At 40.8% G+C, this 16,855-nt stretch overlaps 1 protein-coding gene across 1 annotated transcript in view; it reads left to right on the forward strand.

The window, feature by feature from the left end:
* fzd3b (frizzled class receptor 3b) overlaps positions 1 to 16,225 on the forward strand; it is a 27,590-nt gene extending 11,365 nt beyond the window's left edge. Inside the window, exons 2-10 of the mRNA XM_062427646.1 lie at positions 9,496 to 9,692; positions 10,188 to 10,490; positions 10,631 to 10,793; positions 11,218 to 11,517; positions 11,799 to 12,050; positions 14,853 to 15,001; positions 15,354 to 15,468; positions 15,729 to 15,892; positions 16,003 to 16,225. Of these exons, the coding sequence (XP_062283630.1) occupies positions 9,496 to 9,692; positions 10,188 to 10,490; positions 10,631 to 10,793; positions 11,218 to 11,517; positions 11,799 to 12,050; positions 14,853 to 15,001; positions 15,354 to 15,468; positions 15,729 to 15,892; positions 16,003 to 16,225 (1,866 nt within the window). The remainder of the gene's footprint in view (positions 1 to 9,495; positions 9,693 to 10,187; positions 10,491 to 10,630; positions 10,794 to 11,217; positions 11,518 to 11,798; positions 12,051 to 14,852; positions 15,002 to 15,353; positions 15,469 to 15,728; positions 15,893 to 16,002) is intronic.
* Positions 16,226 to 16,855: the final 630 nt, after the last annotated feature.

The raw sequence follows: 16,855 nt of genomic DNA on the forward strand, positions 1-16,855 counted from the left end.
GTGTAATCACCAAGAATCATGGTGTATGTCAAGAATAAAGGTGCTCCACCCACACCAGTGAAAAAGACGAGCTGTATTTGGAACCGCCTACTACATACTGCTGATGAACGCAGTACGACATACAAAGCAGAAGTAAACAATAGCACGGCTGATGGCACACCACCACTCTGTAGCATTAGTTAATAACGGGGACACAGTCGATGAAGTAGAGTGGTCGGATGCATACTGGAGATTTTTCTGAATCAGTACAACATCTGGGTACTTTTTGGCAAACTGCAGATTTTGTTTTTGTTTGCATACTGCATACAACATGCTACATGTTGGCCACATCAGGACATAGTGCTAGTATAGTAGGTGGTTTGAATGCAGTCAGGCTCCATTGTTGAAAATAGAAAGTGGAAACGTACTGTATCGCAGACTGACAAAATCAACTCTCAATTTTTGCTTTGTTCATTGTTGTCTGGTTTGATTTAAGTGGAGAAAGATATAATTTAAAGTTATTTCAAACTGTATTGTAGATGATTGACAGTTCTCTCTGTCAGTCAGACTTTAACATGGAACTCTCCTCCTCTGATGAACATACTACTCTTTAGACTATCTTTGTCTGTGGTTTGGAAAATCATGGCATTTGTTCTGGTAATATCACATTTTTCTTTAACCATATTCATTTATCTTGGGACCATTCAGACAGCAGTTTAGAGAGGCAGCAGTTTATCATATAAAAACGTCCACTGGGTCTAGTATATCTGACCAGGCTGAAACGTTTCTCAGTGGATCTTTCATGAATTAAATCAGGTTTGGAAAACAAGAGTTTGTTAGATGCAGTCTGGCACTGAGGCTAGAAATATATCAAATCATCAGTGTGTATGTTCAAGTTTCATGTTGGTGTGATTGATGCACAGACTGATGACCACAGGATAAAAGCAAAAAAAAAAAGATGGATAATAACAAAACCCAAGTCTTAAAGGATTGAAAGTTAAGGGGGGGAATAATATTTAGATAACAAATGTATGTTGGCAGGCTTTACTGTGATTCCAGATAAATAGTAAAAGACAATGTGGGACAAAGTTGGGTGACTAATTAAGGAATAAGGAGAAATGGTGTTAAAGAAATAAAGAAGAGAACAGAGGAGGGATAGACTATATTGATGCTGTTGCTTAAGAGTTTTTGTCAAAGATGAAATGACAGGATGAAAGAAAAGGGAAGTCAATGAATGCTGATGTCTGAAGAAAAAGAAAAGGAGAGGCAGAGAAGGAGGACAAGTGCATGTCAGTGTAATTGCCAGGAGTAAATGGGAGGCGAGGCAAAGAAGAGATGAATACAGGGGAAAGGAGATAGGAGGAGGGGAGGTGAACGTGAAGGGGAATGCCATTAACGGCTTTGTCCGGTCTTCCCAACTGAAGGATAGATGGCCATGGATAAATGAACAAATAAATGAGAGACGGAGAGAGAGTGTGAGAGAAGGGTGCCCCTTTCTTAACTGTCTTTTCAGAGATTAGGGAGGAGAGCATCGCGGTCTGCTCAGTTCATCTATTCAAGGCCAACGCCTGCATGTGAGAAGAGAGAGGAGGCAGGCACATAGCCAGACAGAGAGAGTGTGCATGTGTGTGTGTGTGTTGTGGTGTGAATTTGTCTATGAACACATTTATCATGTGTGAGTTATGGAGCGAGAAACTAGAAAACACAGCCGCAGATTAAATCTCAGCTAGTAAAAGTGAATAAAGGCAGCAGCAAGGAAACTGGTATATTTAGAAGATGAAACAGAAAATAGGGAGCGAGTGGTGGAAGAAGAGTTGTAGGGATCATATAATTGCTACATGATTGTGAAGTGAAACGATGCACTCCTCTTACCATGTAGAGACAGAGTGTAATTGACTCTAATGTATACGGATGCACTTGAAGTAGGATGCAGTTAATAGTTGGAGTGGGTGGAGAGAGACTGAAGGCAAGGGGAATATTTTAGTTTCTTCAAAAAAGGTAGCAAGACAGAGAAATGGAGGATTTAGCTCTGAGTATAGAGGGAGTGTTTCAGGGATGTTATAGCTGGCTAATGGAGGTACGGCTGATGTGCTCTGACAGCATTTTTGCTGCGGGGCCTGACAGACCGCTAAGAGATTTACAGTGTGAGAAAGAGATGGCACAAGAGGACATAAAATAAAGAGAGGGTGATTTGTCCAGATGGGCTTTGGCAAGGTTTAGTGGCAAAAAAAACCCAGATCTTTCTCATCTAAGTACCTCTTCATGTGTTGGGGAGAGGTGCAAAAAATGGTACATTCACTTCTAGTGCATTAAGAGACAAGTGTTTTAGTTTAAGGGATTGAGGTTGCTGATTTGTTTCCTGATAGGCAAGAAGTAAGTACATATTATTGTTGGAGAATAAAACGTACCAGCAAAACATGAAGGCTGAAATGCAGTTTTCAGTGGGTTTTAGAGCTGTTTAGTCAATCTGATTGATTTACTCCGTGATATTTTGACTTGGTTGGATATCAGATCACTAAGAAGTCGCTGCCAGCACAGGAACCGTTTCTTCGGTGGCTTAGACCTGACAGCCCGTCACCTTGATCTGACCACAACACAAAGCTGCTGACAGTTTCAGGAAGTGTGTGTATGTGTGTCCCACGTTCTCACACTACTAAACACTTCTACCAATCCATTTGACTCCCTAATCCACCGGGAAACCACCACTCTTTTCTCCGTTCCACTCAAGTTTTCCCCCTTTTTTCCTCCCTCCCTCCTTTCCTTCCTCCCCCTCCTCCTCCTCCTACACTTGACAATGTGTATGAGTTTCTGCAGAGTTGGCCAACTTGGATTTTCTATAACCGCTCTGTGCATCTCACCTCAACACACACAAACACACACATTCACACGAAAAGCATGACAAAAATTCACACTGGCTAACCAGACTGCTCGAGCACATCACGCCCATCCACAAACTCATGTACGTTGTCAGATCAGTGCAACCCCACCGTCTTCAGAGAGAAAGTGGGAGGAGGAATATCAGTAATGGTTGCTAAGAGTTTAATAACATGTTATAGAGAAATACATCAAGTATGAAAATCATTCTTTAAATGTATATATTACATTCCGTATAATTAATAGCACATAAATAAACCCCAGTGGTTGTTTAATGACTTTTTAGTGAGCTGTAATGTTTGTGCACGATACAATAACGCTCAGTTTTTTTTACTTTTTGAACCAGAAAGTGACTCTGCTCTCCTCTTGCTACCCTCCTCATAGTATCTATCTCTTGTTTCCTGAATGCAGAATTGCTTGCATTACGTGACTGTTAATTGCATGCCTATTTCTTCCTTTCTGTCTTTCTTTGTTGATTTTTTTACTTAGTTTTTTTTTTCCTCTTTCTCTTTCTTTCTTTCTCCCTCCCTCCCCCTGGGTTTTTTGGAGAGAGGGAGTAAAGAGAAAGAAACTTAATCCCTCTATTGAAAAAGAGGTGGACCGGTCAGGAGCTTTTTTTTTCTCATTTTCCTCTGTGTCAAAAAACCCACCCTGCTTCTCCACTCCTCTTTTCATTCCCAAAGCTCACAATTGTCTGTCCATATCACCCACTCACACAAACATGCATAGTCTATTAGTGGTATTTATAAATGGTTTGGGCACCCTAATATTCCTACATAGCTGCCAGCTGAGTAGCTTGAGAGACAACAGGTTGTCTTGTCAAACTGTGGGTGCCCAGCAATGTTGCACAAAAATGTCCAAATATTAAAAATAAATAGGTTGTAATAGTCTTATATTTTTTCTTAAGGTTTAAGTTGATATAATAAAAAGCCCCCCCCCCCCCAATAAGGGCGCTCATGATGGATGATTTTGTGAACATTGAAATGTTTCTCTGAACTCGTTTTTACAAATGTAGCTGAGGTCAAGCCACCATTCACAACATGTTAAAGCTGTGTGGAGGAAACGTCAGGCTGCATGATGGATGGCGTTTTGCTAGCATGTGGTTTGCATGATGAGCTTTGATCATTGTAGATTTTGTTTTCTGCATGATCTAAGTTAAGTTTTTTTTTTCACCGTCCTTTTCAGCTTTAACTTTTTTATGGTTGTTTTGACCTGAGTTTTAGTTTACTAGGATGACTGTAGTCCATCACAGTGACTCAAGCTTAAAGGCTGCAGCACAAAGGCCTTTTTACTTTGAGACCAACCTCAACAGTTTCCAGTCAGGGGCTGTGAACTGTTGTAGCCACAACACTGCTGAATAAATTATATAAAGTAGAAAACTTACATTTACACTTTTCTTTTTTTTTTCTTTAAAAAAAATATATATATCAGCAACTTTTAGCTTTAAAACTTAGCATGTCTTTACATGAATCTGCTACTGTTATAATCTGCCACAAAAGTAATTTGTGCCTACATTAGTACATTTACTTCCAAAATATTAACAATTTTTAGATGCTTAGCATGTAACATTTAGCAATCTAAATGTTCATTGTGCATGTACATTTGTTGACCATGTTGTCGGATACACTTGTCCCCAATTTTGACTCTCCATAACTAGTCTGTCCGAGTCTGTGTTTTTGTGTTTAAAAGAAAAAATTAACAAATCAAAAACAGAAAATAAAATTTTTTAGGTGATAGAAGGGTGCCGAACCACTGCGGACACAATGTTAACATACCATTGTGAAGGACCAGAGTATTTTTCCCAAACAGCTGTACATGAGCAGCTCTGCACTATCAGTCATAAATTGTGTTCCCTCACTCACCCGTGGATGTGCGCTGGCATGCTCATACAGAAATCGTGTTTCGAGTGTGTTGAATGACGTGTTTCACAACTAATTCATTTTCTCAGTCATGGCAGCGCCTTGTACATTTGCATGATGTTTGAAAACCGTGTTTAAATGAATTTCAGCTGTCTTACTGATCAGTGATATTCGTTTAAAACAAACACGATATAATGTAGCTTCAGTGTAGGTGCTCTGTGGAATGGTTTCTCACTCATTGAGATAAAATTGCAGATCTTCCACGACACAGATCCATGTGTGAAGTAAGTCATCTCCTGTGTTATTATACTTTGAAAGAGAAGAAAGGAAAGAGAGAAACCAGCAAGCAGGAAGAGCTCGACTGCAGGAAGCTGATGCACTACATTTCATTTTGCTCTTGTATTCTCTCTATCTCCTTCTTCCACATCTTTCTATCTTGTGGTAGTAGTCTGCCTTCACCCTCAGGCCAGGTTTCCAGGCTTTTCCGCTTTCCTTTCCCTGCTCTTCCATCACCAACTGACTACAAAATGCCAGACAATTCACTCTAGTCCTCCTCCATGGAAAGCTGATTGCCGCCGCCGCCCCCCTCCTCCTCTCTTGTGGGGTCGCACAGTTAGGCCACTTAATATCAATATTCTCTTTTGTGGTGGGAGATGGGGGGCAATCGCTCTGACTGTCAGAGTAATTGCACACACAGATATCTGCACACACGCACTGACTTGTGAACACACACAAGCATTGCACACTCACACTGGGATACACAGTAAGTGGGACATCACTAAATTCTACTTCCAGGAGACACAACATACAAGCATAACCTTACACGCAGTGGCAAAATGGGCAGAATGGGGACACGCAAAAAGCGAGTCACACACACACATACTCACTATGGGAGTTGGTATGAGGACACATGAAGAAAGGCTCCATTCTGTTGGCCGCTGACACACAGCGATGCAGAAAAGCAATGACTACTCAGTTAAGTGCGGCCTCAGGCTCAGACCAGAAGTATGTGAGAGGTGCACAGACAGAAAGGAGCAGAGAGACAGAGCTCCATGAGACACAGATATCATGTTTTCACACAATACAGGACTTTTAAATCCTCATTGATGATAAAATACTTTGCATTAGATGTATTACAACAAATTTCATAGATCATTTTAAGGCTGAAAAACATATTAAATTGATGGTGTGATTTTTTGCAGGAATCGGTTCCAAACAAAGATGTTTTCATGAGTCTGTAGAATATGATGTGTAGGTCAGGACATATTTGATTTAAAATGGTATTTTGACATTTCACCTTTAACTAATTTCGTATCTCCTGCGATTTTAAAATTGCATTAGGCGATATTGCACTTTTCATCACATTTGAATTGATTGTTTAACCCCAGATAATGTTGTAGCCTAGATAGAAATACGCCCATGTCAAGCACGACTGACATCAGCACGTCTAATGTAATGTGAACCGAGAGCTGCTACTGATACATACATGGGCCAATGACGTATAAGGATTTACAACAACTCAATTGTAGAATAATAAAAAACAAGCATATCTAATGCAGTAGTTCAAACATTCAGAATGTTGTGTACCTGAAGATCCATATTATAAATTTGAAATTAAGTGATTTTAGTGGGTTTTTCAAGATTAATTGGCACTGGCCTTAAAAAAAAGTCATGTGGTGCGACCATGATTCATCTTGACATAAATTAATTTACGGAACACGCTTCACATCTTTTTTTTTTTTTTTTTTTTTTTACAAGTTTTCAGTAATATAAAGTGTTTGGAAACAAAGTATTTGCATTTTTAAAAAATGTTTGTAAATGGTGATCTTTTATTTATATAAGATATTTCAAGATGAATCATGGTCGCACCACATGACTTTTTTTAAGGCCAGTGCCAATTAATCTTGAAAAAACCCACTAAAATCACTTTCAAATTGTGATATGAATTGTCAGGTACACAACATTCTGAATGTTTGAACTACTGCATTAGATATGCTTGTTTTTATTATTCTAAAATTGAGTTGTTGAAAATCCTTATACGTCATTGACCCACATACAGTATGTAACGCACTACAGAAATTAAACCAATAAATAAATGTGGGCAAGCTGAGACTGTGAAGGTTTGCATTTGTTGGTTGCACTTCCTCACAAATAATGTAATGATAGTTTGGTTTGTAACTTATATTAACAGTGTGGGACAAAGGTTCCCATTTTTCCCCCAAAATTTGGAGGCATTAGAAAAGTCTATTACTTTTATTAACACACACATGACTGAAAATCAACAGTGGATTATTACTGACTGAAAATACTGTGGTTCAGAAAGGGGACACACTGAATTGCACCTCTCCTTCTTCAATAAATAATATTTTTCTCTGTTAAAAATTAAATGCCATTAAAAATACATAGAAAAGAAATACAATAGCTGAATGTTTAATAGAATAATTAGAATGAATAAATATGTGATTTTTATACTAAATTATCAGTATGGGTACTGTGGTACATACAATTTCAATTTATTTTCTCATTTATTTGCCATTTAGCCCACACATGTATCTAATCTCCCAGTGATGAGGTTTGTCCCACTACAAGATATATAAAATATTATATGTCATATGGTTCTTGTGTTTCTCTGTTTCTGCTACAATGGTAAAATGGTTGTAAAATCTGTGAATTATTGAATGAAGCTGAGTGCTCTGTGTGTGTGTGTGTGTGTGTGTGTGTGTGTGTGTGTGTGTGTGTGTGTGTGTGTGTGTGTGTGTGTGTGTGTGTGTGTGTGTGTGTGCGTGTGCGTGTGCGTGCGTGCGTGTGTGTGAGTGTGTGTGTTTTCATGCTTACACGTGTTTCTGTGCAATACTCCAAACTGTGTCACACAGCTCACGCACCGCTGCACCCATTTACTGGTGGAACATCTCACCAACGTGCAGATCTAGAACGTAGCAATTGAGAACGATCAAAACATACTCAATAGGCCTGACTGCACACACAAACACGCACAAAACGCACACACATCCACTGATGTATGGGTATTTGCACGAATGCACTTATACACTCTGTAAGCAGGCGTAGCTTTTGTTGTAAGCAATCAATGAATGTGCACTGTTTTTATTACACGAACATGTGTACATGTACACATCTCTCACACAGAGAGAGACAGATAGCAGTGTTGTGTGCGGTCAAGCTAAGTGTTTTCTATCATTGCTCGTCTCTATTCACTGCGTTCATGGTTCTGCTCTGATTTCTCTGTGGCGTATGTAAAAGCCACCTGGAAAACTCAGCTTTAGTGCAGCCAGATGAACACATGCAGGTCACTTTGCATCTATTAGTATAGCAGAGGAAGACGTTCTGCAAATGTATTTTTAACAGTACATAGTGCAGATAATGCCGCTGGCAGGAAACATATGTTATATGTATGTTTAAAATATATTGAATATTTTGGATGCGTGTAAAGCACAAAAAAGCAGAAATGGACATTTAAGATGTGGGTCTGGCCCTTCACCAAACAGTTATTGAGTCTGTGTCTTTGGTACTTTATTAAACCAGTTGTCCCCTTTTCATAAAGAGGCTTCATTTTGCCTAGAGAGAGAAAAATGAGCCACACACACATTTTTAAATCTATATGCACATTCACAAGTCTCAGTACATATTATTAAATGTGCTAGGAGCAGGTTTTTTGTATCAAATGATGAATTATTCACTTGAGCAGAAGTAGCCACCAGCTAAAAATGAGAAACTCTGATCTCATTAAAAAGAAAAAATACACCTTGCGGTCCTGGCCACACTGTTTGAGTGACCTCTGACAATCGATCATTGCTGCAGTGTTTTTGCACTGCACTTCATAAAGGGTATGTCAGCAGCAGTTAAAAGGAGAGTTAGGGGTGCTATTTATTCTTTGCATCACTCACATGTTTTTCAATCATTGTGGGCATTTGAACCAGCAGCCTGAATGTCACAAGTTTGACTCCCTAACCTTTAAACCACCACTGCAGGGGACAGAATATATAATCTGTAGTGTGTGGATGGCCCTGCTGTTTGTTTGTTCAATGTATTGATACACGGCTGTGGCTCAACCTTCAGAGGTCTTTCTTTGCTACACCCCACTTCAAAGGAATGTCTGGTAATATGACTACTGCTGTACATATTTCATAAGCTGCTAAATATTGATGGAATATTGAGTAGTGTAAGTTGCAGCAGAAGAGTTAGAGCACCGCTCTCTCGCTATCTCTTCGTCCTCTTTGATGGCTATTTCAGGTTAAATATGAGTCTTCTCGTGTGTGTGTGTGTGTGTGTGTGTGTGTGTGTGTGTGTGTGTGTGTGTGTGTGTGTGTGTGTGTGTGTGTGTGTGTGTGTGTGTGTGTGTGTGTGTGTGTGTGTGTGTGTGTGTGTGTGTGTGTGTGTGTGTGTGTGTGTGTGTGTGTGTGTGTGTGTGTGTGTGTGTGTGTGTGTGTGTGATGCACTCTTTCCCACACATGTAACAGGTTTAAAAACAGGCTTGTCAATCTGGTTCTGATATTAAAAAATAACATTGAAAGATGACACCTGTGGGTGTTTGAAGAAGAGCTTAGAGATCATTATACAACACACTATATTGCATCATACTCTTAACACTCTGCCTTCTTTCTGCCTCCTTTGTTTTCTCCTCTCTTCTCTCCCTTTCCTTCCCCTATTTCCCTTCTTTCCTCCCTCCTCCTTTCTTCTCTTGCTGTATTTTAAGCTTTCAGTTTCTTCTCATAGACTTTGTGGCAGGCATAAACATGAAGTTAAACTTCATTTCTCTCCTCCCCAGCCTTTTCATCCCATGGTGAACCTGGTGTGCAGTGATGAACTGAAGATGTTCCTGTGTGCTCTGTACGCTCCGGTATGCACCGTGTACGGCCAGGTGTCCATGCCATGTCGATCCCTCTGCCAGCGGGCCAAGGGCGAGTGCAATAAACTAATGGAGATATTTGGAGTCGCCTGGCCAGATGACATGGAGTGCAGCAGGTGTGTTTGTGTATCACATTTTAAATCAACCTACTACTTGAAACCATAAACCTTAAACAGTGTTGAAGCGCCTGAGATAATAGCACGGTATCATTTACCCTGTTCTTTCTTAAATATATACTGTTTATTTACTCAGGATTAAGCCTGTAATGCTGTATTTGTTTTGCGTATGTTTTAGAGCTGCACTGTTCCTTCCTTCGCTTGCTGCTTCTCTTTGAAGTTATGCCAAGCTCAACCCCACCTCAAACCAACCTAACTCCAAACTTTAGCGTCTTGCTTCTCTTCTCATTTCCTGTGACTGTCTAGTTTCAAATTCCACATACACCCCCCTCCCATCTTTTCTTCCTCCCTATCTCACTTTTTTAATCTCTCAGTTCAGCTCTCTCCGTTATATCTGACCATGTCTTACTACTATCCTCTGGAGGATTTTTCACCATAAGTTTCTGTCTTCACAGAATTAACTACACAATCTGTCTTTCTTACTCTTTATCCCAGGTTTCCAGATTGTGATGAGTCCTATCCTCGCCCAGAGGACCTGCTAACAGGCACTGACCCGACTGATCAGTCATCCATGACTGTCCAGAGAGACTACGGCTTCTGGTGCCCTAGAGAGCTCAAGATCGACCCGGACCTGGGTTACGTATTCATGGGAAGGAAGGACTGTTCTGCTCCTTGTCCTTCCATGTACTTCAGCCAGCAGGAGCTGACCTTCATCCGCTACTTCATCGGAGTTGTCTCCATTGTCTGTCTGTCTGCAACGCTATTCACCTTCCTGACATTTCTCATTGATGTTACCAGGTTTGAATGGCTGAATCTTATTTATATCCATTGAGACTGATTCATCTGAATATGTAAGAATCTGATATAAAACAGATTTAAAAAGAAAGTGGGAAGAAACAGTCAATTAAAATCAATGTTCTCTCAATCTTCCTCAATAGGTTCCGATACCCCGAGAGACCAATCATCTTCTACGCTGTGTGTTATGTCATGGTGTCGCTGGTGTTCTTCCTCGGGTTCCTGTTGGAAGACAGAGTAGCATGCAACACGGTCAGCCCTGCGCAGTTCAAAGCTTCAACCATAACACAGGGCTCACACAACAAGGTGAGAGCTTTAGGTCATTTCAGATCTGATGGTCATTTCAGAAAGATCTCATGAGAATGTTTTTAAGAAATCTGTTCAGTTTGTGATGTACTAGACTGTTTATCCATTTTTACAAAATTTCCCTCAGTGTTTTACTGCTTTTGAGGTACTAGAATAAAATTGAGTATATAAGAGACCATTTTCAGGGCTAAAAAACCTATAAGAAACTGTGTTTAAAGATAGTTAAAGATAGAAGTTTTGTGCTGTATTCTCAATTGATTGATCATTATGAATTGAATCAAGATGTTTAAATAGAAATTTGAAAGATGTTTAATATGAAACAACTCAAAATGTTGGCATCTTTTACTCCAGTATACATACGGTTGTATGGTACGTACGATCTATGAGTTATTAATCAAAAGCTATTGCTTCCCTTCTCACTCAGGCATGTACCCTGTTCTTCATGGTCCTGTATTTCTTCACCATGGCCGGCAGCATGTGGTGGGTCATACTGACAATCACTTGGTTCCTGGCAGCTGTGCCTAAATGGGGCAGCGAGGCCATTGAGAAGAAAGCGCTCCTCTTCCATGCCGTTGCCTGGGGTGTACCGGGGGCCCTGACTGTCACCCTGCTGGCCCTGAACAAAATTGAAGGAGATGGGATCAGTGGAGTGTGTTTCATAGGGCTGTATGACATAGACGCCCTGAGGTGGTTTGTTCTGGCACCACTCTGCCTCAATGTGGCGGTAAGTACAGTCAGAAGATAAATGAATTTGTGGGCGGATGAAAGAGTGGATGAGTGGGATGGCAGGATGGGTGAATAGATTAATGAGTGGGTGGATGTAATGATACGAGTGTGGATTGTTGGCTTGACGCGATGGAGTGAGAGATGGATTAATGGATGGGTGGATGGTTGACTTTTGGCCTGTCTGCCTGTCAGTCATTCCGCTCTTTAAAAAGTGCTCCGTCATTTAAACTTTTTGTCACTGAGCTTCAACTTCTCATTCGTCTCTCTCTCCCTCTTCAGGTGGGCGTGTCTCTCCTGTTAGTTGGCATCGTGGCTCTGAACCGGGTGCGCATGGAGATCCCTCTGGAGAAAGAGAACCAGACCAAACTGGTCAAGTTCATGATCAGAATGGGCGTTTTCTCCGTGCTCTACCTTGTCCCCCTGATCACTGTGATTGGGTGCTATGTGTATGAGCACACCTACAGGACCATTTGGGAGACAACCTGGATGGAGGAGAACTGTAGACGCTATCACATTCCCTGCCCATACAAGGTAGAGACAAAGGCAACAGTCAAAGTATGTATTTGAGACCATTTGATGTGCAAGATTGGCTTCTTGATAAATATATAAGTTTTGAAGACATTTAAATCCTTAAGTCTTGTTAGCAAAATGGAAATACAAATTAATCAATGGTACTGTAATTGTACATTTAGATTATCTTGTAAAGTTCACAGTCATCGCAGTATATATTTACCTGATGAGTAACTCATAAAACTGTTCTTCTCTGCACATAAAATAACTTGCATTGTAGTTACATTCAGTCATAATAACTGCTTGTAATAGATAGGTGTAGACAGTGAAACGCTGTGGTGCAAAATAAGAGCACTTTGTTTGTCAAGAAGACTGTCAAATCGATCCTCAAAGTATAATTCTGGTTCATTGCACTCGAATCTTATTTTCATACTTTGATCATCATTTCTTTGAGGTTTTAATAATCTTGTATTCGTCAAAGCAATAGCTGAGATCTGGAAACACGGCAACATAGGTACAACAAAGTCAGACAGGGCAAGTAACACGATCATTCTGACTATCAGACAGGTTGCACACAAGCCATCAGTTCAGGTAGGTTATGTAAACCACTTTATTCTAAAGTAAAACTTAAAACTGCTGGTAATAATCACGCATTTACAGGAAAATGTGCGCTCACAGTAGGTCAAATTTCAACCAAGGACAGCAATGGACTCATGGATGGACGAATGGATTCAAAATAAGTGACCAAAAAAGACTAATTGTACAAAATCATAATTGAATCATCAGAGACTGTGCATGTGTTTGGGTAAGTGAGAGCTGGTGGTTGCACTTGTGTGTGGCTGAGTGAGCAGGTATTTGTAGAGTGGAGGGAGCGGAGTGCAGTATGCATCATTAGCTCAGCTAATGCAGCTCTCAGACCAACTCCACACAAAACCACCATCTCTGTGTTACTCTGTTTCTTTGTTTCTTTGTCTTTCACTCTGTGCACTGGTTCTCACACACTTCTTTCTTTAAGCCAGTCTTTCTTCTCCACCCCTCTACTCTCTCACTCCCTGTCTTGACTGTGGGCTTGCTCAGTCATGCTCTGCTTCCCGTACTCTATAGGTCTTTGTAGCGGTTATGAAGAGTGTTGGAAGTTTGTTGTTTCATACAGCTGAGTGCCAAATTAATAACTAAAAAATGTGCGCAACAGAGAGACAGACACAGACACACACTTCCATCACTCCCTGTCATAACCACACACACAAGGCAATGAAAGCTTTTCATTGTTTCTCGCATAAATCATGAGATGTAAAAACTTGGACTCCAAAAAATGTTTGTTTCATATTAAATATAGCAGACCGCTCTTACAGTAGTTCATAATCTCTCAGCTAATTTGTGACTGACAGACTGTATGACAGAGGGTGGCAGCAGGTGCAAGTGCTTATGTTACTTGTGTGTGTATGTGTGTGTGTGAGCTCATGAAGAGAGACCCCCTTAACGTCTATTGTAGCTCTGGAATTTCAATATTGCTATGTGTTACTTGATCTTAACGAGGGGGGGGGGGGGGGGTCATCCAGGAAAATTTTAATGTGTGTAAACGTTTTTGGATAATATAAGATTCTGTGGGCATTGTTCAAGTTCAAGTGACTTTTTTGTGTGTGTGCATTGGTGGTAAATTACTGAAGGTCCAGGGCTTCTTGTTTAATCTCAAGATCTAAATCCAGGACACTTCATCTGAACCTGGGTGAGACAAACTAAAGCTAATTAATTAAATTAACCCTAACCCTAACCCGTCTCCTTAGGAGGTGTTTTAAAGCCTAAGATTAAAAAAAAATAATATTAGAAAAATGTAGCTCTAGGATTTTTTTAAAATACAGGTCAGTAACCACTGCACTGTGTGTTCCTAAATATCTTCCCAGTTATCCATGTCATAAAAAGAGATTGGTTTACATATTGTCTGTAATTATAAGGCCACACTGTTCTGTCGATTTTTAATCAAATAGAAATTACAATCACACATTTAAAAATGTTCCCCAACATGGAAATTGAATCATTATTTACTTGTTGCCATGTCAGTGAGAACTGACATCTTCATCTCTCATGGTGCTGTGCTCCCACATACAGCCTACAGCACCATGGCAGTGTAAGAGTGCACTGACTGTGATGTAAATACAGTATGGATACTGAGAAGAATGTACTTGTGAAGTCACTGTGTGATGGTTTGTCCACAAAAGACATGAATAATTGTATGCTTTTTGGTGCTGCCTATGATCATTTTGTCAATCTCAGCAGTTTGGAAGGAGGCTGAGATGGTTTTACATGGTCTGAGTTGATGTTTAAAATCACCAGTGTGAGTGATTAATACAGTGTGCCACTATATTTACTGCACACAGTGATTCCTCTCCTGCCCTCTGGTGGTAGATACTTTATCCTGCAGCAGAGTCTAAGCCTGAGGAAAGAGCAGATGCTGAGCAGTTCAGCTGCTAAAGCAGCTGGGTTTTTCTAGGATTACCATTGCCTCTTCAATCATTCAAAATGACTGACTGGACTGAAAACATTTGTCAGTGCTGGATACTTGAAGTCCCCTAAATGTGCAAGTAGTTTGAGAGGCATCCCAAGCTTTTATTATTTCTTTACTGTGTTACTGTTGAGGAAATGCTTTGCCTGGAGGTGAATTATTTTATGCTAGCCTACACCATAAAATAGTCTTTTTGTCTTGTGCTGTCTGTTCTCTTTAGTCATATTATGAACTTGCAGGATGTATTTTAAACACCCTCTATTGCGATGATTTTTTGATTGTAGTTTTAATACTTATATTAATAATATTTCTGTTGTCTTTAGGTGGAGCAGACCAGTCGGCCGGCCATGGTGTTATTCCTCATTAAGTACCTGATGATGTTGGTTGTGGGGATTCCCTCTGTTTTCTGGGTGGGCAGCAAGAAGACCTGTTTTGAGTGGGCCAACTTCCTGCATGGGCGCAGGCGGAAAGAGTAAGAAGAGAGATTGGATGCGTTTTATTTGTTTGAGTCCTTCTGCCCCTTTTATGATTTTGTTCTCATTCAATGTGAATGAATCTTGGTTTCTATATTTTACATTTTTTCCATATGACATTATTGCTCCAGACAGATGAAAACAATAGAAACTCATAGTAAACTGATAATCTGCAAAGAAGCACACTTATACACAATATATTCATAATGTCTGTCTCCATGGTGACACGGGTATCCTCTGACTCTGCTCTCCTCTTTGCATCACTCTTTTTTTTCCCCCACCCCACCTCCACCTTCTCCCCCTCCCTTTAACCTACCTCGGCTCCTCTCCCTCATTATCTTCGCTCTGCAGCAGTGGGGTGAATGAGTCTCGCCAGGTGCTGCAGGAGCAGCCGGACTTTGCCCAGTCTCTCCTGCGTGAACCCAACACCCCCGTCATCAGGAAGTCCAGAGGAACATCCACTCAGGTACAACCGCAAACAGGGATGTAGCAGTAACACCATCATTCATGATAATACTCATTGTTGGAGCAGCACATAAGCAGGAGTGGTATCAGTAGTTGTTTTGGAAGCTCCAAAAATCTTGAAAGATAAAAACACCTGACTAGTACTTCTAAATATGAGACTGGACTTTATTCATGCTTTATTTAATGAATTACATTGGCATTGGCATCTACTTGAAACACATGACACGTACAGACACTATCTGACCTCTCATCCTTTTGTAGGGCACTTCCACCCATGCCTCGTCCACCCACTTAGCTGTCCTAGACGACCTGGATGAACCAGTCAGAACCCACCACGGCCACCCTGCCTCCACTAGGAGTAAAGCCAGCAGCATCCACAGCAAGACCAGCTACCACGGCAGCCTGCGGCATACTCGTGATGACAGGTAGAGCATGAAATTCACAACTTCCTGTTTGTCTGTCAGAAGCTGTGAATCAAAGGAAGTACTGTCTTTCTCCTCTTCACTTTCATCTCTTTCTCATGTCGTCATATCAGGAGCGATACTGTGGTTTACCGGGGTACAGGGGAGCGCAGTTTCCATGGCAGCATGCCGCATCTGGACCACCCGCTTTCTACTCACAGCAGCCTCCATAAGATAGATAGCCACTCAAGACACGGCAGCCAGAGAGACATATCCGAGGCCCCGCCTACCCTCATCACCCATGGAACGATAGCAAGCGACAGTCGAGAGGCTGAGAATGACGGCACCAGCGCCTGAGAGGAGTTTCACAGGAAATTATTGTCAGGATGCTTTTGGTGCCTTTTTAAAAGGAAGGTGGCAGACACACACAGCCGTCCATTTAAGTGTTTATCTGTAAGAACTAGGACCAGTAATTGCTATGGAGGTGAGTTTCCTTGCTGGTTTTACTGCTAGCCAGACAGGTATGTTTACTTATTTGAATTTACACAGCAGGTGACTCTTGCTTCTCAGGACATGATTTAGGGAAATGTTGTGGTTGAACGCAGGTAAATTAGAGCCAGCACTGGACACAGGAAACACTGAAAAAACATGGAAAGGAGAGTTTATAGACAAAAAAAACTGACGTGTGAGTTGTTAGATCCCTGATTTGGAGATCACACATCAGTTTGGACATGAGATGGTTTAACCACTCCTATGATGACATTATTTCCAAATCATGATCATGCACCGTCATGCAGGACCTACGTGAACACTGCCAAGTATTGCTTTTAACAATCTTAAATGGTCTGTCCACTGGTAATGTCTCACATAAAACTTGACTTATCTCAGTGTCAGTCTAAACTGAGACTTTATTATTACTAAACTCTGTTTGTCCTGGACTGTCTCTTAATGAATGACGTTTATCTTTGTGTGGCTTCAGAGACTGAC

This window comes from Scomber scombrus, chromosome 1 (genome assembly GCF_963691925.1).
Source record: "Scomber scombrus chromosome 1, fScoSco1.1, whole genome shotgun sequence".
Lineage (NCBI taxonomy): Eukaryota > Metazoa > Chordata > Actinopteri > Scombriformes > Scombridae > Scomber > Scomber scombrus.